This window comes from Eufriesea mexicana, unplaced genomic scaffold (assembly GCF_001483705.2).
Source record: "Eufriesea mexicana isolate 0111107269 unplaced genomic scaffold, ASM148370v2 scaffold305, whole genome shotgun sequence".
NCBI lineage: Eukaryota > Metazoa > Arthropoda > Insecta > Hymenoptera > Apidae > Eufriesea > Eufriesea mexicana.
Genome location: NW_016908472.1, coordinates 269,496 through 292,624, shown reverse-complemented (window position 1 = coordinate 292,624; position 23,129 = coordinate 269,496). Strand labels below are relative to the sequence as shown.

The following is a 23,129-nucleotide window of genomic DNA, read 5'->3' as shown; positions in this document are numbered from 1 at the left end:
CTAGAAACCTGCGAAACAAATCTAAAAGATCTCTTTTACATAAAGTTCTCGAGTATTTCCAAAATTGTGCTCTTTCTTCGATGCAATTGGAATATATACTTTACGCGTGTTATATATGACTTTATGTACAGATATGAAATTAAATATAAGGGCTATTTATTTGTATACGTACTAATCGTTCAACAATTAGTATAAGCATACAATTACATGTAAAAATGTTGCCACAATGTATATTAAAATGTAATTGAAATAAATAACATTCTTGCAAAATATTCGATTTATTCTTTCTATCGATTCCTTTAAAATACATTTATTAAATAAAAGAAATTTTTCTCAAAATAACTATTTTAGTTTTCTGTACAATGTGTGCGCGCGCGTGCCAGCGTAAGTACATGCCTAGTGTAGCTTATATACTTATTACACGCGCGCGCACACACACATGCACACACTTATATGTATATATAACCCAAGTACCACTTGTATATAAAGGTATATAAAGATAAAAATATTTTTACAATGATTATTTTCAAACATAATTTATAGTTCAAGTGCGACAATACGATTCAGCGAACTATGATTCTATTTCCTGATTTGGTGGTAAAAGATTACCAATTAGTTGAAAGAATTTAGGATGCTTCTCGAGTCTTAAATATAATAAACTAAAAATATTTATTACCTGAAAAATATCAGCTAAATTATATTTTTTATACTATTCTATAAGTTGTTACCTTTGTCTGTATAGATTGCTCAGCAATAATGTATCTTATTTTTTTATTACCTGAGTAACAGTAGGTTGTTTCCAAGAAATATTTATCGTTGATATAGAACATTTTGTAGAATATTCAACAAGCGCCAAATTTTCCAATTGCGTGAAAGTAATTCGTAATTTGATACCAAGTTGACACAGTATAACATCTATAAAATTTTCATTTATGCTCAGCACGATACCTATTGTAACAATAGGACCCCTTAAATCTATCAAGTATGTAAAGTACAATTCATTACTTCGTTCTTGAGCCATTTTTGCGCTATACTTCTTTATATTACAATTTTCCGCTATTCTATCTTGACAAAAACAACATAAGAACATTAAAAGTACATTTGTACGTGTTGCAATTATTTCATTTTTCTATTAAGTAACTTACGACTTGCATAATGTTTTACACCATCTTTTGGGCAGCTCTACATTTTTTATTGTTGAATAAAGTAAACGATGTACCACACAATCAGAATATCGTCTAATTGGAGAGGTAAAGTGCGTATAAAATGACACATTTAAAGCGTAATGCCTCAATTCTTCTTCTGTTTTCACTGTAGATGAACATATATAGGTCGCTCGCTAAGAATTAATGAAATTTTTATAGGCATATCAATATATAGTAATCATATAAATCGCACAATAATACAAGCAAAAAAATAATCATACAGTCATAGCTCGGGAACAAAGATTGTTGATAACCATCATCCTAGATTTCATTATCATTTTTGTTTCATCATTTTCAGTTTCTGTTTCTTGTTCATAGCATTTAATAGTAGTATGCAAAGATGCAGATGATTTAATATCTAAATGTATACCAAAACTTTGCAAAGTATCTTTAGTTACATTGAGAATATACATAGAGGGCTCTCTATGGTTGCGTAATAAAGCTGTCTCCGGAATCATATTATGCAAATGTGTAGCAACTGTTATATTAGCTAATAACATAAACTCTTCTATAAGTCTAAAATATAATATATACGTATATATATGTATGTATGTATGTATGTATGTACGTATATGTATGTATGTATATATATATGTGTATATATATATATATATATTTACATATCTGTACATATCTTATGCTATAATTTAATCAATATATTGCAGACATTGACTTTAGAAATAATATAACAAATACCTATTACTATCTTGTCGTTCTTCTAGATTAAATGATATTGGTAAACCTGTAATTCTATCAATCTTAAGACATAATTTTGGTAGATCAATTTGTAGTGCGCCATTTTGAAATCTTTTATTACGCAATTGAGTAGCTAAATTGTGTAAAATGTTTACTTTTATTGATAAATCACTAATACTAAAATTTCCATTTATATTTAAAAAATTATCTGGCCAATTATTTTCTGGATTTTCAATAAATTTCTGGGCATGGTGATAAGCCATTTGACAGCATGATTTTATTACAGTTTTAGCAAAACGATGTTTAACAACTTGCGCATCTTTTGTCATTTCCCAGATAACAGAAAAAGTCAATTTATCCTGGCCAGGTGACAAAGAACATACTTGACATAATTGTTTTGGTAGCATATGATATACATTATCTGTCATATATACAGTTATTGCTCGTTTTGAAACTTGAATATCTAATGGAGATAAGAATTCCATATAATGAGTGACATCTGATATATGCACGCCAATCTATAAAAAGGAAACAATATATATGTATATAAATGATTATTATAAGATATACACATTGATACACACAAACAATATACGTGTATAGCTAGTTAGGTAAACTGATAAAATAGAAAGCAGCTTTATAAGGTAACATAATCACTTCATAGTTTCCATTTTCTAAAAGTTTGCAAGACACTGAATCATCTAAATCAACCGCAGTGTGGGGATCAATAGTAAATATGCATTCATGTCTCCAGTCCTCCCTGTCCTTTATATCATTTTCTGTTAAAGCATAATCGCCCTTTGGAAGCCCTTTTGTTACATCTGGACCATAAGGTGTTACATCTAAATCATGTTCAAGTAATATTGCATTTGATTCTGCTCTTATATCACGAGTACTTCCAATTATCTTCTCAATTTTCCTATGAAGTACATAATACATCAACAATCACTGGATACTTCAATTTTTGGAATTCATAAATTTGTATCATACCCAATTGCAAATCGTGGTTCCAACCAATCAGTTATAACAACTAGATATAATGTGTCTTCATAGTTACTTGCAGATACAGCAAACTGCTGTAATGATTTTTTACTTATCTTAATTAATGGTACACGATGATCTCTAGGATAGAAAAATGTAGATGTACCAAATAGTTTGAAACATCCGACTGTTTTCCTTGGATGTATTTTTTTTTTTATACAAACAATAACACCCGTCTTTTGCTTCTGTCCCTGATGAATTTGCCACTTTTCTGGCTGATTTATACATGCTATAACAAAATCACCATCAAAGGCTCGATTTCTATCCCTTAAGCCAACAATTAATAGGTCACACTGTTCATCGGATAAAGATAGATAAGCATATTTATGACACCTAGGGTTAACACGCAAATATCCTTCTACATATTGTGTATCACTGGAATTTTGATTTTTTAAAAGTCTGTCAACTTCTTTTTTTGGAATAAGCTGAGGGAATGTATTTTTTTGCTTCAAGGATTTAGATTTTCGGGTCTTATTTTCTTTTTCCTTTTCCTTTTCCTTTTCCTTTTCCTTTTCCTTTTCCTTTTCCTTTTCTTTTTCCTTTTCCTTTTCCTCCTCAGTATCAAAATGCACTAATCGTTCCTCAGAAATTTCTCTCTCAGACGATTGGAGTATTACTTTATTTTTACTTTTATTAACGCTACGAGTCAATTTTTTGGCAAATGAACGTTGATTTTGCGTAACAAAGTCAGAGGAATTTGACTTTTTTGACATGATTTTTACTTTGAACTTTTTACACATTTAAATATACACGAAAATTAACTGCGACCAATTTGTCATAAATAATTGTTGCTTTTCAACATTTCAAATTAAATTTGTTAGAAACATCATATTTGAATACGCACTACAAATGTATATTGTTAACGATAAAGCACTTACATACGTACGGAAAGAACTAATAAATTTGGTTATATTCGAAAAATGTTTATAGGTTGTACACTTACAAAAACAATATTCCAATAACTAGAAAGCATCGTTATTTAACACACGCGTTAGGTTCAACATCTCCGTCAATAACGAATTATAAACTTAAGAAAAACATAAATCCCAACTTAGAATCGAAACCATACCAATACCATCATCTTTTACTCGATATCGAGCCTACGTCAAATTAAATAGTATTTCAAAGCGATATATATTTCCAACGTGAAATATTTACAACATTGTTAATTTAATATTTTACTTTTACACTTTCGTCGCTTTTGGTGAAAAATATTAGACTAAATATCATTAGTATAAATATTATCGTTGTATTTTAAATAGTAGATATTTCACGAGATTCTTATTACCAATCGTACAATGAACAGTTATCGTATAGATGAAAAATTCAATTTTCAATTGGTTATTGGAAAGTGACGCTAATATAACAGATCACATAGGTAGATTTTAGCGTAAATGTTGGCAGAACTTTGTTCAGGTTTGAGTGGAATCCTCTCGAGTTGGCAAGTATTCTAAGCGATCGGACCAGTTGGCACGTAGGGTGGTGAGATAGTAGGTAGAGAGTACGTTGTGTCGTGAACGCAGTGGAGAGGTAAGGTTGTTTCGATCGGTAGGAAAGGAACACAATTATTCGAGCAGTTGCGTGAGAGACCAAACTCGGTTAAAATTGAGAGTGAAATAAAAGGCATAGATAGAAAGAAAGAGCAAAAATAACGAAGGAACAAAGAAAGTTAAAACGAAGATCGTGCAAAAAATTTTAAGACGTGTTGTTAAATTTGGTGTAGTTACGACGGTAACGAGAGTACATCGATAATGTTTCACGTAAGGAAACTAATAAGATCGTCGATCGCTTTGAAGCAAGTACCAAACAATGACATTATTCATAACACACTGATGCGTATCGTACCGGCGTTTCAAGCACGCGGTTATGCTGATCATCAGATACCTGATCGACTGAAGGATATCCCTACCGACCCTAATCCAAAGTTTTTTGATATGGTTGAATATTTTTTTCATCGAGCTTGTCAGATTGTCGAAGATAAATTGGTCGAGGATATCAGCAAACGTTCTAGGATGACCATAGAAGAAAGAAAGAAAAAGGTGAAAGGAATCCTGATGCTAATGGAACCATGTGACCATATCCTCGAAACCACTTTTCCTCTGAGACGCGATTCGGGTGATTACGAAATGATCACTGGTTATCGTGCACAGCATTCAACTCATAGAACACCCTGTAAAGGAGGTAAATCGAGACGACACTTATTTCAATCGTTTCTCACCTTTATGATGATATTTATACTTTTTCAATAATATTGAATAATTATAAGTTTTACCAATTGCCGCGTATTCTCAGTTATTTATTTTATTATTGGTAATATTCGGTTAAGTATAGGCTAATCTCATCGTGCATACTCTTCTCGTAGGTGTAGAGGTGTTTGGGAGTGAAGAGAGAGCGAGAGAGAGTGAGAGAGAGAGAGAGAGAGAGAGAGTGAGAGGAAGAGTGAGAGGGAAGGAGGAAGAAGACCATTTCATAAAATAATTTTTATTTTACGTAACTTAAATTTGTTGTTAGCATACGTATTAATTGCTTCATTAATGATCACACGTAACGAGACATAAAAACTCTTTAACTAGATCAAATTTGCGAAAATCTTGTTCTATTGTATCTTTATTATTCCCTCCGACCGAATACACATAGTAACCAAAATAATCATCTTGTTCTACTAGCGTTTACAGTTTTCCTTTTTACATTACTTTTATTATTTTACTCAAGCTTTGTTCTAGTTAGCTACTTTTAAGTATTCAATATACCGTATGTGCTTAGACACTTGGGGCATGACAATTTTACGGCTTCATGAGTTACAATGACGTAGTTTTAACCTCGATTCTAACAGAGATTATCAAAACTATGTGACGCGTTGAATGAAATTATTCGAAAAATGCTGTGCGTCGTTCTTCTTTTATTCGACTAATAATTTACTTCAAGGAAGGGCAGAGAAAGCACACGGGTATATTTAGCTTTATTAAAAAACTCACGATGCTTGAATAGACGATTCGAGAAATAATAACGCATATACCGACATTTTTATTCATTCTCATAGTTGTTGGGTTTCTTACTCACGGGGATTGTGTTACATCAACGATTAAGCGCGTTGATATGTTGATTTTATTTGTAACGTGACGCTTAGGATGCGTCAGTCAGAATTACACAAGTGTGCGTGTGTATTAGATACATATGAAATATAATTAAGTCTTTTTCAGCTACTAGATAAACCACGAAACGAGTTCGATTGTATATACGAAGCGTTAAGAAAGATATTCGGAGCACGCATATCGAAACATCTCCTTGATATAAATTTGTACTTGAGCTCGTGCGCGGAACGGAACAGAGTATTTCGCGGGGTAGATCTTTTCTCAGAGCCAAGCAAGCGAACTCGACGATTCTTTTTCTGTCGACTACGGTTATTCTTCCTCTAGGTATTTCGTTATCGGTGCTTCTTTCAAAAATTCACTTATCTTAGCATACTTTGCCGGTTGCGCTACATAATTCCGATTCAAGTCATAATTGCTTACGTTTCGTTTCTTGTTTGCATTTTAATTATAACAAACGTTAAGTGTTTCTCTTTGGTATCATTGTCATTAGAATATACCGATGCAACGCAACGATGCCAAGCTGTCTGGGGTTTTTCTTCGCCTGTGCCAATTATTAGCTAACTACCTTGATTCACAATTTAATTTAAGAGTTTGGCAATCGCAACTATTATGCCAATGTCATGACGATGTTCGAAAGGTCGATGCTCTTATCGAAATAAATTGCTTCAGTTTCGCTATTTACGTAAATATGGATTCATCGACGAAGAATGTAGAACACGATGCTCCTTTTCTCTTGTTCATCATCTTCTTGAAGTTTACTCGAATTACAGTTAGTTGTTATTTAGCGCGAATATCGCTAACTCGATTCCAGATATTGTTTAAGAAAGTCATTAACGAGATCGCGTATAGATTGGTACATAACAGAATGGCTAGTAACTATCATCCTGCGTGACTATTTTCGAACGACAATGTTTGCGTAATGCTCTAACCGGTAACTTGAATTCTGTAAAAAATAAAAATAGTATTTTCACTTGGACGTCATCAACCAATTGAATGATTTTCGTTAATGTTTCAAAATACTTTAGGTATAATATTACATATAGTATTACATACTTTACATACTATGCGAAAGGAAATCGGTTTGGCAGGACATACCTTATATCGATACCATTTGAAACAGAGAAACGATCGTGTTATCAATTAGTTTGTCAATTCTCTTACGCCTTTGATGTATCGCACAGCGGATGAAACCTTCTTGTCCGCAATCGATAAGAGGGATTATAACCTAATCGAGTTAGAGTGTAATCTTCCGTTTCGGCTCTTTGGATATGTTGTTAGTACACGTGCGTGTGATCGCTGCTTATGTTTTACGTTTTCCCTTTCTTTTTACAGTTCCTTTTCCTCTCCCTTCGACGAGAAAACGGCAAAATTTTCACGATATTCACTCGCGTGCGTATATCACGTATATCACGTATATCACGTTTGCTTTTTGTTCGTTACAGGTATTCGATTCTCGATGGATGTCTCACGGGACGAAGTAAAAGCTTTATCGGCACTTATGACATTCAAGTGTGCCTGCGTAGACGTTCCCTTCGGTGGTGCTAAAGCCGGCATCAAGATTAATCCCAAATTATACTCTGAACACGAACTGGAGAAAATTACCAGAAGGTTTACGCTAGAACTCGCAAAGAAGGGGTTTATCGGTGAGATATTTCGAGATATCGAAGAACCTTTTTGTTCGAATTTGCATCGGTGATGCACCTTCGCGAAGGTGCTAGCTCGATTGTTGCTAAGGGAGTCGCTACTACTATCATCCGTTTGTTTCGTTTAACGACAAATTATTTAGTCGACTCGTTATAACGAAACATTGTTTATTCAAACATTCGACAACCATGTTAGATATGTTAAATGAATTTAAAGTTAATGTACAAAAGATAGCTGTTCGTTACTTTAATGTACACACGTGTGTATGATTGCGCGTGAAATCAGCTACTCGTGAGCTAACGTACAATAATGATAAATTCATGGAAACGAATTAGCATTAGAGATAAACTAATTTAAAGACGTTACACGTTCATTGATACCACGTGACGTAACGTGTCGTGACGCGACGCGCATATGAATCTTTATAGTTTTCAGGTAATGGATCGATAGTAAAAAAAATAGCAAACGACGTGCAACACGTGCAGAGTGTTATAAAATAGGATTAATTAGTTATATTCATCGCGGAAAAAGAAACTTGCAAATATTTTCGTTTGAATTGAAAGGACCTGGCGTCGATGTACCTGCTCCTGACATGGGAACTGGAGAACGCGAAATGTCTTGGATCGCAGACACATATGCCAAGACTATAGGCCATTTGGACATCAACGCTCATGCCTGTGTCACAGGAAAACCTATTAATCAAGGTGGAATTCATGGTCGCATTTCCGCGACTGGACGCGGTGTGTTTCATGGATTAGAAAATTTTATCAATGAAGCAAATTACATGAGCATGATAGGTACAGGAACATATTCGATACTATTTGCTTCTACGATACATTTTTGTCACGTTGCAGTATTTAATTACGTCTATCACCGTTCAACTAATCCCTATCCTAATCGCCGATTGATTTTTTATTACTAGGTACTACTCCCGGTTGGGGAGGAAAAACGTTCATTGTTCAAGGTTTTGGTAACGTCGGTTTACATTCGATGCGTTATTTACATCGTGCCGGCGCTGCTTGCATCGGTGTAATCGAGCACGATGGTGCTATTTACAATCCCGAAGGTATTGACCCCAAGGTAAGCGATTACGTGAAATTTAATATAAAATAAAGGAATGCTTAGCGGTGTAATCCTTTTTAACATACTTATCCTACATTAACGAGATTACTTAACATAATATATGTTACAGCAACTAGAAGATTATCGCATAGAGAATGGTACTATCGTGGGCTTCCCTTGCGCTAAACCATACGAAGGTGAAAATCTTATGTATGAACCTTGTGATATATTTATACCCGCAGCTGTGGAGAAAGTTATTACCAAAGATAATGCGTGTCTCATTCAGGTAAAGGACCCTTTGATTGTCCAATTTTTAATGTTACATATTATTTTGCACAATTTTCTTTTTCTTTTCTATTTTCTCTCTCTCTCTCTCTCTCTCTCTCTCTCTCTTTCTCTCTCTCTCTCTCTTTCGCTCGCTCGCTCGCTCTCTCTCTCTCTCTCTGTCTCTCTCTCTCTCTCTCTCTCTCTCTCTCTCTTTCTCTCTCTCTCTCTCTCTCGCTCGCTCGCTCGCTCTCTCTCTCTCTCTCTCTCTCTCGCTCGCTCGCTCGCTCTCTCTCTCTCTCTCTCTCTCTCGCTCGCTCGCTCGCTCTCTCTCTCTCTCTCTGTCTCTCTCTCTCTCTCTCTCTCTCTCTCTCTCTTTATCTCCCACCCGTCTCCCCCTGTCCCTTTTTAGGCAAAAATCATAGCCGAAGCTGCCAACGGACCAACTACTCCGGCTGCGGATAAGATTTTAATCGATCGAAATATTTTAGTCATACCAGATTTATATATCAATGCCGGTGGTGTTACAGTTTCTTTCTTCGAGTGGTTAAAAAATCTAAATCATGTGTCTTACGGTCGTCTAACATTCAAGTACGAAAGAGAATCGAATTATCATCTGTTAGGTACGTATCGTATACGTATCATATACGTATCATAATTAACAACGATTTATATTTTGCACGTTATCGTATATTTTTTAACTTATATTAAAAATTTAGAATCCGTTCAAGAATCGTTGGAACGTAGATTCGGTCGTGTGGGTGGTAGAATTCCCGTCACACCTTCCGAAGCGTTTCAAAAACGCATCTCTGGTGCTTCTGAAAAAGACATCGTTCATTCTGGTCTAGACTATACTATGGAAAGATCGGCAAGGGTAATTAATTATCCTTTATCGTTATATATATATATATATCTTCGGTAAATAAATGGAAAGTAATTGGTCGTTATCTTGTAATTGATAATAATTTTGTTATTATTTTGTGGCAGGCTATCATGAAGACAGCCATGAAATTTAATCTTGGTTTGGACTTGAGGACAGCAGCTTACATTAATTCGATCGAAAAGATATTCACCACTTATTCCGAAGCAGGTCTTGCGTTTTAAATGTAAAGTATTTCTCGATCCAAAGCAAATCGCATAAATGGAACTGTAAAACGTTTCGAACCAGTATTTTAAAGACTTTTTTAACGATCTCGCTCAGTTGACTGTCCAGTGTTACTCAGCGATAAAGACCAAACCCAGCAGTGAAAATATTTCGTATACATCGTCGCGTGCTACGTTCTTCTCGAACACTTCGTAACAATAATTTGCGTACGGAATGTTCCGTCGCACGGAAAAACATATACACAGCTGCGTCGATCGCATAGCTCGCGTCACTGTAACTGTTGTACACGCGCAGGAGGTGTACGAATTGAATAATAGCAAATTCGGTGTGCAAAATAGCGAATTTGGAAGAAAATATTCGCAGTGCGTTTTTCTTTCTAATTATCGATTCAACGAACTTAACCGAAAAACGACTTCGATGTGCATTTTTATACATCACTTTTGATCGGTGATATTAATATTTAAGAAAAATTGCTCGATAGTCATCACCAAAAGGGCGAAAGTGTGCCGAACGATCGTTTGTAAATTTCAATTCTCTCGAATATATAATTTTGCATTGTTGTATTTGCGAGAAACTGTTTACCAGATACTCGTTCTTACAACAAAATCGAAAAGCGCGATGTGTATCATACAGTAATATTGTTATACGTTTCAAGAGTATGTCAATAAACATATGCTCTTAATTGATACTTTTTTTTTAATTATTTCGCATCCCTCTTTATCTTGCTCGTTTCTTAGATTCGATGATAAGGTATAAAGGGTATAACAGTATCGAGACATCGATACAATTAAATTTAATTCCATGAGAATTATTTTATTCTCGCAGTTTATATACGTAATTGATTTGGCCTGTTATGAACTATGGTACTTCCTCGTAACTATAAGCATACGTGTCTTTGGTATTTCGTCGTAGCACGCCGATGCGATGATATCATAAGTATATAAATCGCATATACGTAATATATTTATTCTTTGTTTTTTCTTTTCCTAACAAATGCGAATTGAATTACCTTCAAATTTATACGACCTTGTGACTCATACTAAATATAATTATGTCGAAACGACTTGCGCGTTCAGAATTTTAATATTCGTGCGACCGAATATTTTCGTGGTTATTACGCAATCATTAACATTCAAGTGATCAATACGTCCAAAGTTACCGGATTCATTTCACACTATTCGTAACTCATTATTTCACATTCAATATGCAAAGTAAAAACATAACTAAACCAAATACTATCGAATTTCTTTTCTTTATCTTAAGCTTTAATTGAAATTTTTCGTTGGTTGTAGCAGCTAAATGAACCATTTCAATGACCAAACAAGAGAAGAAAAGGAAAGAAATGAAAATCTATAACGCGAATTACGTTTTATGATAGACCAATTGCCTGATTACATATTTTCCTATACTATTAGTAAGGGCGGCGGCCGCTCCGTCACCTATAAAACGTCATGACATAGCAACGTTGCCTTCATTACTCTTGTTAGTTCTTTCAACGGCACGCAACAATCCACGCAAGGTGAATACGTGTTTCTCTGTAATTTCCTCGGTCTCTTTCATGTTCGTATTTCGAAATAATTCATAATGAAACGCAACTCTATTTAAATTTTCACTTTCTTTTATACAGTAGCGTTGTCTGTTATAACAACAACGATATTTTACATATTACAGTAGACCAGCATAGTGTAAAATATACTAATATAAAAGTCGTGTTTGTATCGAATAGAGTGAAGCAAGTGCAAAGTATTCGTATTTTTTTCTTGATAAATATATTTTCGCCAGCAGTTTATGCACCTTTTATTTCCTGCGCCACAGTTTTAAGTCGATACCAAATAGATACATCTTGTACTGCTGTATGGTTTTTAATTTAGGTGGCGAGATTCGAATCCCGTGTGAATCCTATTAATATGTCCATACCTATGGCAACTATAAGCAATGGAAATGGATCAACGATACAAATCAACACGCGGCCAGATGATATACAGAATCGTATCATTGGCGGTGAGTTGGAGTAAGATTAATCGTTTTACGTTCAAATATTTTTTGCTTTACGTCTACATTAACAGATCTAACGAAATTCGGCAAAATGGAAAGACATATCTGTAGAACATGTGTATCGAGTTGAACTATGGAACATAAAATATTACTTGGGTATAAAGAAGGTCAAGTTTTTCTTTACACTCGGCAAAAATGTATTACGCTGAAATAGACAAGGTTACCGATCACTCTGTATTTCGCATTACTACTATTTCTACAGTTTTATCCTACATTAGTTTTCGCCTTAATTCTGTACAAATATGAAAAAGTTACCCCTGCAGCGTATCGTAGTCAACTAATCATCAACGATTAGCCATTTTCCAATAAAAAGAATTCGTCGTTTTCAGACATAAGAGTCTATGTAGAGCAATGAAGAAGATATCGCATTGTCCTGTCTCAAAAATATACCATTCAATACGTATAAGCAAGCTAGGAAAATTTGAATTGCTTAACATTAACCTTGTACATTACGGATTCCGATAGTTGGCTATAAAGAACTTGTAACGAGTTGTCTCTAAGTATAAATCAATAAAAATATCTCAAGAACGAATATGACTTCGCATTACGCACGTAACCATTAACAAATAGTATATAAACGAAGAAACGAAAATCGTATTATATATGTTTGTATGTCTACAAACATGTCTGCAAACTGAAGATTATCGAACGACATAAAAGATCAATTTTCCATTTCCATGTTACCAAGTGACCAAAGAAGATTGTCTTTCAATATCGCGAATAACTGACAACTAACGATTATCACGAAAGTGATATACAAAAAAGTAAGATGGTAAATAGTAACTGGAAAAAGGAAAGAGGAAACAGGTATCTAGATTGGAAAGGTAGGGATGTGCGCATTTCGCGCATGTCGGTATGACTGAAAAGGTGGAGAGTAGTAGTCAGTGAAAAGAAAGTAACAACAGCGAACATTTAGCTAACAGAGAAAGATAGACAGATAAATAGATAGATAGATGGATGGATGGATGGATGGATAAATAGGTTGATGGATAGATAGATAGATAGATGGATAGATGGATAGATGGATAGATGGATAGATGGATAGATGGATAGATGGATAGATGGATAGATGGATAGATGGATAGATAGATGATAGATAGATAGGTAGGTAGACAGATAAAAATAGAGAAAGAGGGAGAGAAGGGGAGAAACGGGAAAAGAGGAAAGTAAAAGACGAGGATTTTCCGTGGGTGGGTTGTTAAAGGCAGACAGACTGACTAGGTAACTACACACGTAGCAAATCGTGTGACACGAATAACACGTTGAAGATCGGCTTTACCCTATTTCGTCTTGTTTCTCTCGGTGAAATAGTCTACCATCTCGTTCTATCTGTTCAGAGTTCAAAGACACTTGGTGAACGAGAAGGATTCGTGTGGTTTATACGCTTGATTACCAAATCGAGTTCAATAATTACTTCGAGATGACGAATGGTAAGCGAACATTATAGATTATCAGAGTTTGTTGAAATCGTTAAAAATCTGACGTCACATTCCCACTGCGTCTATTAATGCTTGTAAGCTTTTTCGGCTTATTAGTAAAGCTTGTACAAGTACTATTTTATGTAATAGTATTTCGTATGACCAATCGTTTCCGATTCATTAATAAAAATGTTAGCCTCGAGTGAAGATACATGTTTTCCCTTATAAATATTGTTGTAGCATTCCTACATTATTGTACTTGTAGCTTTGTTTCTATCTATTTTACTTGCACGAAGGCATCATTTTCTAAATGTAGGTTATACATACAATATCTGAATATCGATCTGTGCGTGAATAGGCCGAAGGTACTCCGGTAAAATCAATGGTAAAACTGAATACACATATTCTCTTTTGTTTCTGCTTGAGAATTATCAAAGCAACCAAAATTAGATAGATAATTCCAAATTTTATGGAACGTACGTATCTGACCAAAGTGATCATCGGATACCTTTATCGTAACTAGACATTTGACACGATACCTCAAATGAAACGCATGCTAAGATGTCACCTACCCTTGCTGTTTCGATCAAGTTAATTACATGATTCGTTGTAATCAACGATTAAAATCAAACGTGCACTTTCGCTTGACCTCAACGAATAACCATAAATGAAAGTGTCGAATCATGTAGAAAACATCACGTAACGATAGTTTGTATTTTTGTTTAATAAGTCAAATAAAAACATCAAATATATAAACTTTCGTTTTCGATTGACCATCGATATTTCATTATGTTCTAGCGGATGAAAATATACAAGCAGACACTAGTACCTGTAAAAATATTCTTGTGGTACTATCCTGGATTATCGTGATTCTCACGATGCCCTTTTCCTTATTTATTTGTTTCAAGGTAAGGCAACGTGCGAATAATACTTTTTCGTACTGTCTCGTTTACTTCCATCCTACTCTTGCGATATAGAACTCTATCGCGTTCGATGGATCATTGATAAAGTATTATCTAAGAACTATTGTAATGCGTCGAAAACTCGATTATCGTTTCATCTTTGTGTCGCTGTTGACCTTCTTTTCCATAGTTGATTCATAATTAGATGACCGATCAATTCCCATTCGTTCTTCTTTATTTTTTCCACTCATTTATACACTTTTTACAACACATCTGACATAGCCCAATGAGTACCGCATATGGCTACCGTTTACCAATAAATATATAAGCAATCAGATAAGAACAAAAAACAAAGAACCATTAAAATTCTTTAGGTGGTACAGGAATACGAGAGAGCCGTGATATTTCGTCTAGGACGACTACTTGCCGGTGGCGCTAAAGGACCCGGTAAAAATACAACTAAATCGCGTATAAATATTTATTAGTATCCGAATTTTATTACGTTCAATTTCAAACATTCGAATTACGTGAAATAATTCATTATATAATTAACACTTCTAGGCATCTTTTTCATTCTTCCTTGCGTGGATAATTACGCTCGAGTCGATCTACGTACACGAACGTACGATGTGCCGCCCCAAGAGGTAAGATACTACATGCTCACTACAGTTGTAGTTCACTAATGAATGGTTATCGAGGATGATTCTTGATCGATGAAAAAAGAAATTGACAAAAGAATTTTATTGAAATCAGGTGTTGACAAAAGACAGTGTGACGGTGTCGGTGGACGCGGTAGTGTACTATCGCGTGAACAACGCAACGATTGCGATCACTAACGTTGAGAATGCTCATCACAGCACCAAACTGTTGGCTCAAACTACCCTTCGTAACACGATGGGGACCAGGCCGCTGCACGAGATACTCAGCGAACGCGAAACAATCTCCGGGAACATGCAGGTAAACTGGAATCAATTTGGAATCAAGTGAGAACACACGCAACACGCGCACACATAAGCACGTACACGGATGTTTGAATATTTGAACTAAAACCGAATATCAGGTCTCCTTGGATGAAGCTACCGATACATGGGGAATCAAAGTGGAACGAGTCGAAATGTAAGTGCACGCCTTCTACTCGATTCATTTATATGCAATATGCAATATAGAAGTATAGTAGATATTTCCGTGCAGAAAAGATGTACGATTGCCAGTTCAGTTACAAAGAGCCATGGCTGCGGAAGCTGAAGCTGCTCGAGAAGCTCGTGCCAAGGTTCGTCTTTTACATTTACCTAATAAACTTGATAATTCATTTTTTCTTATTATCGATTTTTCATCATGGCAAATTATGAAATTCGTGTCCGTGAATATCGTAGGTTATCGCCGCAGAGGGTGAACAAAAGGCTAGTCGAGCACTGAGAGAAGCCTCAGAGGTGATAGGCGATTCACCTGCCGCATTGCAACTTCGCTACTTGCAAGTACGTACACCAACTAAATTTTATTTCTTAATATATCATTTTTATTACACGTGATCGCTCATTTTTGCCTACTGTTTCTTCCCCTTTTCTTATGATTTCCAGACTCTCAGCACTATTTCGGCAGAGAAAAATTCAACGATCGTATTCCCGTTACCTATCGATTTATTGACGTATTTTATGAAAGCGAATTTCGCGAAAGACTCTTAATATCACGATACAAGTGAAGTTAAAAAACAGTCCACTATTCGAGCAAAGTCATCCAAAACATTTCGTGCGCAAGAGATTTGTATGACGTATAATTAACATTATGTAACGTTATGTACTATGACACGAGGGTACAACAACATAAGAATACATCTTAATCTTAATGCATTACAATTGCAATCCATCGAGAAATATTCGATGGAGGTGAGATTAGCTTTGAAAGAGATTATTCATCATTCATTACAACCGACTACTTTTCCACCGATAATAACCGACCGTGAACTTTCTGCGAGAATATCATACGTCTAGCTCGGCACTTATCCATCGATTATAACAAAACGTTTTGCACCCCATCACCACATCGTATACCCTTGGACTTTTTATTCACAATTTTCTAACCTAATCACTTACTTATTTTAACAATTTATGATAAAAACAGTAAGAATGATAACTCGCAATCGAAGATCTAATGAAACGTTCGATACTCATCCAGTTGATCATATATATATACATATATTTGCATTTTAACTAATTGAATCAGAATAATAATAACAGTTTATTAATATTACATAGAATAATTCAGTCTTTAAAATGGGACAATACGAATGGTAATTATGCTGAGTCGATTATGCTTGTCGAATATCAATATAATAATCAAAAATCTTGATATATTTAAAAACGATAAATCAAGAATCATATGTCAATACGTGGAAAATCAACATACAATATATCAAGACTAATTGAAGCAAATTTTATTCCTTTGTTTACGTAGTATATTGCTTCGTACAACGTGAAGCAGTATTTTATAAGAAATTTATAACCAAAGAATAGGGAAACAAATATCTGTAGAACGTGATCTACGTTTTATTATCATAATATAAACCAAAGTATAAAAGGAGTAATCAAAATGAGTTCATTTCGCACTTGCGGCATAATATTACATTTGTAGTTTGATCTTCTACGATTCACAATTTTAATATATATTGTGAATAATATACACATAATATGTGCTCAATTATATACAGCCCCTATTATATTATTCGCCAGAGCAATCGATCGATATATATATATACATATACGCATAGATACCGAATGTGTAACGATGAATAACGTTATTTGTATATTTTTTCCGGGAACATTCAACAGCCTGTAACAAGACTTGGTCTAACATCGACTAATCTTCCGATAAATAACAAACACCTGCACGGAAACAATGCTTCATTAAGCAATTAAAGTTATTTATCGTTAAGGAATGATACTCAACATACAATAGCTTGAAACGTATACACTTCCATTTACATATATTAAATTCGTTTTTACGTAAAAATGATTATCGGCCGGAACGTTAAACAAAAAGATCTATAAAGAATAGGATCGAATAATTATTAATTGAAACTTGTTCGATATCGTCGTTTCTTTGAATAACCTGTTACAATATATAACACGATTAAATGAAATTTAGAGTTTACTAAAAATTGAAGCCATACCTACCTCTGTGTTACGTACAAGTTTCTATCTCTAATTGTAATATTATGTTATTGTATATTACCGTCTAATATTGAATTTAATATGCTTTATTCGTTCGTTCTTCGTTTCGTTGTTCATTCGAACGAATATATCTGTTTCAAATAACCTTGCTCCGCTTCGCTATATGCTATGTAATACCAATGAAAATATAATTTCAGCTTCTAGGAATATGTTTCCTAAGCAAAACTCGTTGAACAGAACGATAAAGCGGACGATATCCTGTATACATGGTACATCAATCATTTTATTTTCGATTTTAATGTGTGCGAATAAAAGTTCAGATATTCTGCATTTCATTATTCTTACTACTTCCTTCCTTTAAATTACCCAATTTTGTGTTGTAATCGCTATAATATAAAAATCCAGTCATCTTAATTTTGTCGTGCAAGGCTGCTGTATGTAGTTCAAACAAAACCCCTTGTTCCCAACATCATTTGGCGCTTCAACGCTATCCGTGTGAAAGATTAATCTGAATGGTTTCACGGTACCTGAAAATCAAAGCACATTCGTAGCGAATTATGCGAAACATTCTTTGACCTCACAATGAGATCCGAAAAACAAGAAAAGAGTGAAATAAAATTAGGTAGAAGAACAAAGATACTTACTAACAATGGACGACGCGTTCAAATTCTGATTTTCCGCGTTGAATGTTCCACCGCATATCCGATCGGTACATGTCGTTACAGTAGTTGGTAACCTACCTGTATTGAACGCACACGGGATCATTAACCAGTCAGTTTGACAACTTGTTCCTACCATCGATGCTATCTGCATTGCTTGCGTATTTCCCGTTAACGTGAATGCATTACTGCGTATCATTTGTGCCATAGAGGTACTATCGCTTGACATCGTTCCTTTACCATTCCGTGAAATTTTCGTGAAATTTTCGTAAAATATACAAATTGTTAGGAACACAAGATTAGAAAACAAGCACGTTTAATCTTCTTTACCTATGTATTACCTTCCTTATCGTCAACCGGACATGCCATGTACTGTATACCACAAAAGTTTCTTTCCATTCGAATGCAGATACTGTAATCTTGGTTGGACAATTGCAATCCAGTGATCGAATCGTAATTAAATGATTTTACTTGTCCAGATATTCCTGTAAAATATAGCAAGCATCCTTCCTCAGACCTGTATATAGAATCACAACGGATTTGAGAAACTCGTACTTTCCAAGATCGAGCAAAAGAATGTCCACTTGTAACAAAAGTCAATGTAACTGGGTTTGTTTGTCCAAGACCGGCATCGATATATACTGCAAGAAAACAATGATTTATTCAGCAAATGTAACATCATAAAGTTCGTAATAACAAAACCGTTACATACTATGATTCTCAGCGTTATTTCCACATATTGTTGGTACTGGATTCCCCCCAGAAACGATAAATTGATCGTAAACACACTGATGATTAGTTGTCTCCGGGCCTCTTATATTAAATTGTATGAAATCCAATCTATAAAAGGTACAACGTGTATTAACCGAATTATTAAAGTTAAATACCAACTCTTTCATATTGAGCTAATCACAATACTCGAGATGAGAGTAACGTACCTAAATTGACATACGTTTGGATGTGATTTAGCGAGCGTTAACTGGCAAGATAAGGTACCATCGAACGTCGATGGATAATTCGGATTAACGAAATAAGAATTATTATTGCTGGTCGTCTCGCCACAAGATACAGTCACTAGTTCGGTATAAAAAAAAGACAAAGGAATCGTGAAAAATTCCTAATGAAAACAGAAGAGAAAGAAATAGAGAGGGAGAAAAAAATACAACATACCAATGCAGCATACTCCATAACCACTTGCACAAACCCCGCTAGATATGCCACTGCGTTGCGAACATTCCGTCGCTGCTATACAGGTACCATTTTCGCCATTTAATCCGACACAAACGTTATTTTCAAATTTTACCAAAGTGAACAACGGAAAGACTAGATACGATAAATGAAACAGATTATCTTACTAAACTAAACGTTGTCAAGGAAAACAGTTTTTAAACTTACGACGTTTTCCTCTGCCGTTATGAATTGATACGTTATTTTGAAAATTAATCGACTGTAATTTACTTTTAAGCAAATCAGATGATAACAACTCGTCGCCGTGATTGCTATTTGTTTGCCAAAACTGTCGAATTCTTTTAAAAGAACTCCACGCGTCGATATTTATACACATCGCAACGAAATATAATAAAAATGTAATGATACGGTATCTATGCATTATCGAATAAGTACGCGTTTATGGCAATAACTTTAGAAAAAGTAACACTAAAGGAAAGAACGACAAGAAATTATTCGAAGCAAAGTGAGAAATGTTGTTCGTCCTACAAAGCTTCCGTTTCGACTAACGAAGACGAAAGGCATGAAAACCAATATATCTAAGAACGCGCGTATACACGGTCTGAATGTCACGAGGTTTTTAAAGTACCTAGTAATTAAAACACCGAAAACATTTACTTTGGTCAAGCATCGATCTGCAAGCAAATTGAGGGAAAGTCAGGATACTTAACAAATGACGAATCTCTAACATCTCTATCCATTGTATTTATCCCTTGAGTCGAGACACAATTTTTACTTTCACGACTTTAATTAAACAAATTTAGACGTTCTTTCCATTCACAATGAACAATGTTACTTGGAAACTTCTATCGCTATCTTTGTCTTTGAATAAAAATATTTTTAAACAGAAACTTTCTACATTGCTTTTCAAATAATTGTCACCATGGTCTGTAAATTTCAAGATAATCATGATATATTAAACAATAATAACCGATGTTCTTACATGTATTCGCATAACATGGTATCATATAATATGCATTTTCAAAGAAAGCATTCGTCAAAACTACGATGGAAAAAAGAATTAAAATTAATTTTCAAAATTCACATATATTACTTCATGAAATAAAATTTCTACATACATAGTATTTGTATGGGAATGCATATGTATCAGAGAGATTATGATAATTAAAAAACTTAATTACATACAATTCACATACTTTCGCTCAGCTGTAATTTAATTTGTTTCCATATTATAGAAATTATCGTGATAGATTAATTACAATGTGCATCTATAAACTACAAATTTTTTGATCAATAAAATATAACGAATAGGATTTAAACCGAGCGCTCAAAATATGTAAAGATGGCACTCAACATCGGAAATTTATATACCTATAATCCATGTAAAGAGAGCAACAAAGATTCTACTGCAAATTGTAAGAAAATAATAATAATACGGTTATTTAAAGTCCAATTCATTTGATGACACTTTCAATTTTAATCTGATTGTGGTTAGTTTAGAAGTGTATCAAGTAAACTCGAACTTGTGTGATCGCGAGTAATCGCAGGTAACGAAAGATTGCGGCGCTGTGTTGAGCGTGCGCTGACGCCATAGTGTGTGCGAGAGGCGAGAACAGCCGAAATGGAGGAGAGTCAAACATCGGAAAGTGTCGCCGTGCTACCGGACATGTCCGAACCGTTGACGAGCGAAACCGAGGAGGCGTCTGCCCTAACGACAGAACACGAGGCGCATCCCGTCGCCGTGACGGCGAGCGTCACTCCAGTACCGGGTGTTCCTGGTGTTCCAGGAGTCGGTGTACCGGTTTCTTTACCCGTTGGCTCTATCATCGGTGTTGCAAATTCAACCAACGGCACGACCTTCAACGTCATCACATCAGACCAACTGCAGGTTGGTTATTGAAACAATGAAGTGTTCGTTAAACTTTTCTTTAATACAGTTCTAATACAGAACAGGTTTTCTGACGTTTCATTCATTTCTCGTTAAAGAATTACTGAAAAACAAGGTGGGGTTTTACTCTTCGTATACACATGTAAGCCATCATTACATGCATAGTATACACAACATTATACGCTTACAATGCGCCTCTTCATACATAGTATTTAAACGTTAAACACGTGTTTAATTTATGATTACGCGACACGTATAATTATGCTTCTTTGTATAATGTTAATACAATTTCTGTATTTTATATTGGTAAGAGACACTATTATTTTTTTCTAGTTACCTGGTTCAGGACAGTTTAAACAGATGCTATGTGTAGATAATGGTTTCATTTGTGAACCTCGACATGACAAAGACACAGATTCTCTACGTTGGAATGGTGAATTGAAAGCAACACATATAGTAATTCAAAACAGTACAGAAGAGTCTGAATCTGAACAGATACATGTTTCTACTGCTAGTACACAACCCATATGTAGTTGGTCAGAATCTGCTAATTTAGCAGTATTACCTGTTAGATGTAAAAACACAAATGCAGAATTACACAAAAGTAGATTTGGATCTGGAGGAAGAGGAAGATGTATTAAACTTGGTCAAGACTGGTATACGCCAAGTGAATTCGAAGCACTTTGTGGGAGAGCATCTAGTAAAGATTGGAAACGTAGTATTCGATTCGGTGGTAGAAGTTTACAAACATTAATCGACGAACAAATTTTAAAGCCACATGCTACCTCTTGCACTTGTGCAGCATGTTGTGACGATGACAGTGCAGTTAGTATAAAATATTACTTTATGATATATACTTACATTTGATCCGATAATTATATAACATTTTTATATATCAGACAGGCCCTGTAAGATTATTTACACCTTATAAACGTAGAAGAAGAGCTAGAGATACATCTGATGGAGAAACACCATTGCGTAAACTTAAAAGCGATAATTCGCGAGATGGTAGTAATAACGACGAGAGTGATGGCGAAGTCGTTGTACCTGATAAAGAAGTATGGCCCCAGTTTGTTTCAGCAGATGGTTTAGTTGTACAACAGTCACAAGATCCGGATACTGTTGTTCAAAATGTACATCACTCAGAGAATGGACAAAGCGACGATATATTTAAAAAGCTTGACGAGATGTCTAATAAAATGTTAAAGTTGGCTTATGAATTTAGGCGTACCTTGGAAGAAGCTAAGGAAGTAAATAGGCAACAAAGAAGAGAACAAGCACTAGTGGCACAATTAGGGGGTAGAGGAGATGTCATTGAAACTGTTGGTTTACAACCAGCATCGGATAGTCATAATAAAAAGGTAAAATATATTACCTGAATCAAATCAAATATCTTTTATTTCTATATTTCTTACTCATTTCTTACAATATCCATGTATTTCTAGTGTGCCAACTGTAACAGAGAAGCATTTGCAGAATGCTCTTTATGTAGACGAACACCTTATTGCTCTACATTTTGTCAACGCAAAGATTGGGCAGGTCATCAAGTGGAATGTGTAAGAGGTGCTGCAGAAACTGTAATGCTTATAGTTGAAAGTAGTAGTGGAGATACTAGTGCTCTTGCTACAACTGCTGGGGACCAATAGCTAGTGTTTCTCACACCAATTCACCAAAGGAATATAGAAACTGAACAAAGTAACATAGAAACTTCAAAATTAAAAGAAGAGATGAAGACTTAAAAAA

General features: G+C 34.9%; 5 protein-coding genes across 8 annotated transcripts; 3 read left to right on the top strand and 2 right to left on the bottom strand.

The window, feature by feature from the left end:
• Positions 1-374: 374 nt before the first annotated feature.
• Positions 375-3,655, bottom strand: LOC108555888 (DIS3-like exonuclease 2). 2 transcript variants are annotated; one of them, XM_017911749.1, is made up of 7 exons: positions 2,892-3,655; positions 2,559-2,820; positions 1,902-2,419; positions 1,427-1,721; positions 1,146-1,339; positions 779-1,061; positions 375-676 (listed from the first exon to the last, which is right to left on the bottom strand). In XM_017911749.1, exons 1-7 carry the CDS (start codon positions 3,653-3,655, stop codon positions 572-574), a joined length of 2,421 nt encoding a protein of 806 aa, XP_017767238.1. In that variant the 3' UTR covers positions 375-571. The 2 variants fall into 2 exon arrangements, with proteins under 2 accessions (XP_017767238.1, XP_017767239.1); XM_017911750.1 differs by lacking the exon at positions 375-676 and having other exon boundaries at positions 995-1,065.
• A 753-nt stretch (positions 3,656-4,408) lies between these two features.
• On the top strand, positions 4,409-10,722 carry Gdh (glutamate dehydrogenase, mitochondrial). The gene is made up of 8 exons (XM_017911662.1): positions 4,409-5,123; positions 7,477-7,677; positions 8,242-8,475; positions 8,601-8,758; positions 8,871-9,026; positions 9,417-9,627; positions 9,724-9,878; positions 9,992-10,722. The coding sequence occupies exons 1-8, from the start codon at positions 4,694-4,696 to the stop codon at positions 10,106-10,108; spliced, it is 1,662 nt and encodes a 553-aa protein (XP_017767151.1). The 5' UTR covers positions 4,409-4,693; the 3' UTR covers positions 10,109-10,722.
• An 879-nt stretch (positions 10,723-11,601) lies between these two features.
• LOC108555839 (band 7 protein AGAP004871) lies at positions 11,602-16,645 on the top strand. Of its 3 annotated transcripts, none has more exons than XM_017911666.1 (10): positions 11,602-11,628; positions 11,981-12,110; positions 14,381-14,490; positions 14,859-14,931; positions 15,046-15,128; positions 15,238-15,441; positions 15,545-15,600; positions 15,676-15,754; positions 15,858-15,959; positions 16,062-16,645. In XM_017911666.1, the coding sequence occupies exons 2-10, from the start codon at positions 12,017-12,019 to the stop codon at positions 16,164-16,166; spliced, it is 906 nt and encodes a 301-aa protein (XP_017767155.1). In that variant the 5' UTR covers positions 11,602-11,628; positions 11,981-12,016; the 3' UTR covers positions 16,167-16,645. The 3 variants fall into 3 exon arrangements, with proteins under 3 accessions (XP_017767155.1, XP_017767157.1, XP_017767156.1); XM_017911668.1 differs by having other exon boundaries at positions 11,612-11,669; XM_017911667.1 differs by lacking the exons at positions 11,602-11,628; positions 11,981-12,110 and adding an exon at positions 13,488-13,594.
• An 857-nt stretch (positions 16,646-17,502) lies between these two features.
• On the bottom strand, positions 17,503-21,138 carry LOC108555840 (uncharacterized). The gene is given in 10 exon segments (XM_017911670.1): positions 17,503-18,178; positions 18,296-18,544; positions 18,652-18,951; positions 19,023-19,150; positions 19,249-19,384; positions 19,481-19,633; positions 19,706-19,848; positions 20,965-21,002; positions 21,005-21,049; positions 21,052-21,138. Coding segments are annotated over 10 exon segments (1,401 nt in total). The 3' UTR covers positions 17,503-18,056.
• Positions 21,102-23,041, top strand: Deaf1 (deformed epidermal autoregulatory factor 1). Its single transcript, XM_017911671.1, has 4 exons — positions 21,102-21,386; positions 21,720-22,211; positions 22,286-22,747; positions 22,832-23,041. Exons 1-4 carry the CDS (start codon positions 21,120-21,122, stop codon positions 23,030-23,032), a joined length of 1,422 nt encoding a protein of 473 aa, XP_017767160.1. The 5' UTR covers positions 21,102-21,119; the 3' UTR covers positions 23,033-23,041.
• Positions 23,042-23,129: the final 88 nt, after the last annotated feature.

Coding starts and splice junctions, on each gene's coding strand:
- LOC108555888 (XM_017911749.1), bottom strand. CDS start 3,655: ATGTCAAAAAAGTCAAATTCCTCTGACTTTGTTACGCAAAATCAACGT. Junction 2,821..2,891: donor GAACCACGATTTGCAATTGG/GTATGATACAAA, acceptor TGTACTTCATAG/GAAAATTGAGAAGATAATTG. Junction 1,722..1,901: donor GAACGACAAGATAGTAATAG/GTATTTGTTATA, acceptor ATTATATTTTAG/ACTTATAGAAGAGTTTATGT.
- Gdh (XM_017911662.1), top strand. CDS start 4,694: ATGTTTCACGTAAGGAAACTAATAAGATCGTCGATCGCTTTGAAGCAA. Junction 7,678..8,241: donor CGCAAAGAAGGGGTTTATCG/GTGAGATATTTC, acceptor TTGAATTGAAAG/GACCTGGCGTCGATGTACCT. Junction 8,476..8,600: donor AAATTACATGAGCATGATAG/GTACAGGAACAT, acceptor TTTTATTACTAG/GTACTACTCCCGGTTGGGGA.
- LOC108555839 (XM_017911666.1), top strand. CDS start 12,017: ATGTCCATACCTATGGCAACTATAAGCAATGGAAATGGATCAACGATA. Junction 12,111..14,380: donor ACAGAATCGTATCATTGGCG/GTGAGTTGGAGT, acceptor ATTATGTTCTAG/CGGATGAAAATATACAAGCA. Junction 15,960..16,061: donor TGCAACTTCGCTACTTGCAA/GTACGTACACCA, acceptor TATGATTTCCAG/ACTCTCAGCACTATTTCGGC.
- Deaf1 (XM_017911671.1), top strand. CDS start 21,120: ATGGAGGAGAGTCAAACATCGGAAAGTGTCGCCGTGCTACCGGACATG. Junction 21,387..21,719: donor TCACATCAGACCAACTGCAG/GTTGGTTATTGA, acceptor ATTTTTTTCTAG/TTACCTGGTTCAGGACAGTT. Junction 22,212..22,285: donor GTTGTGACGATGACAGTGCA/GTTAGTATAAAA, acceptor TTTATATATCAG/ACAGGCCCTGTAAGATTATT.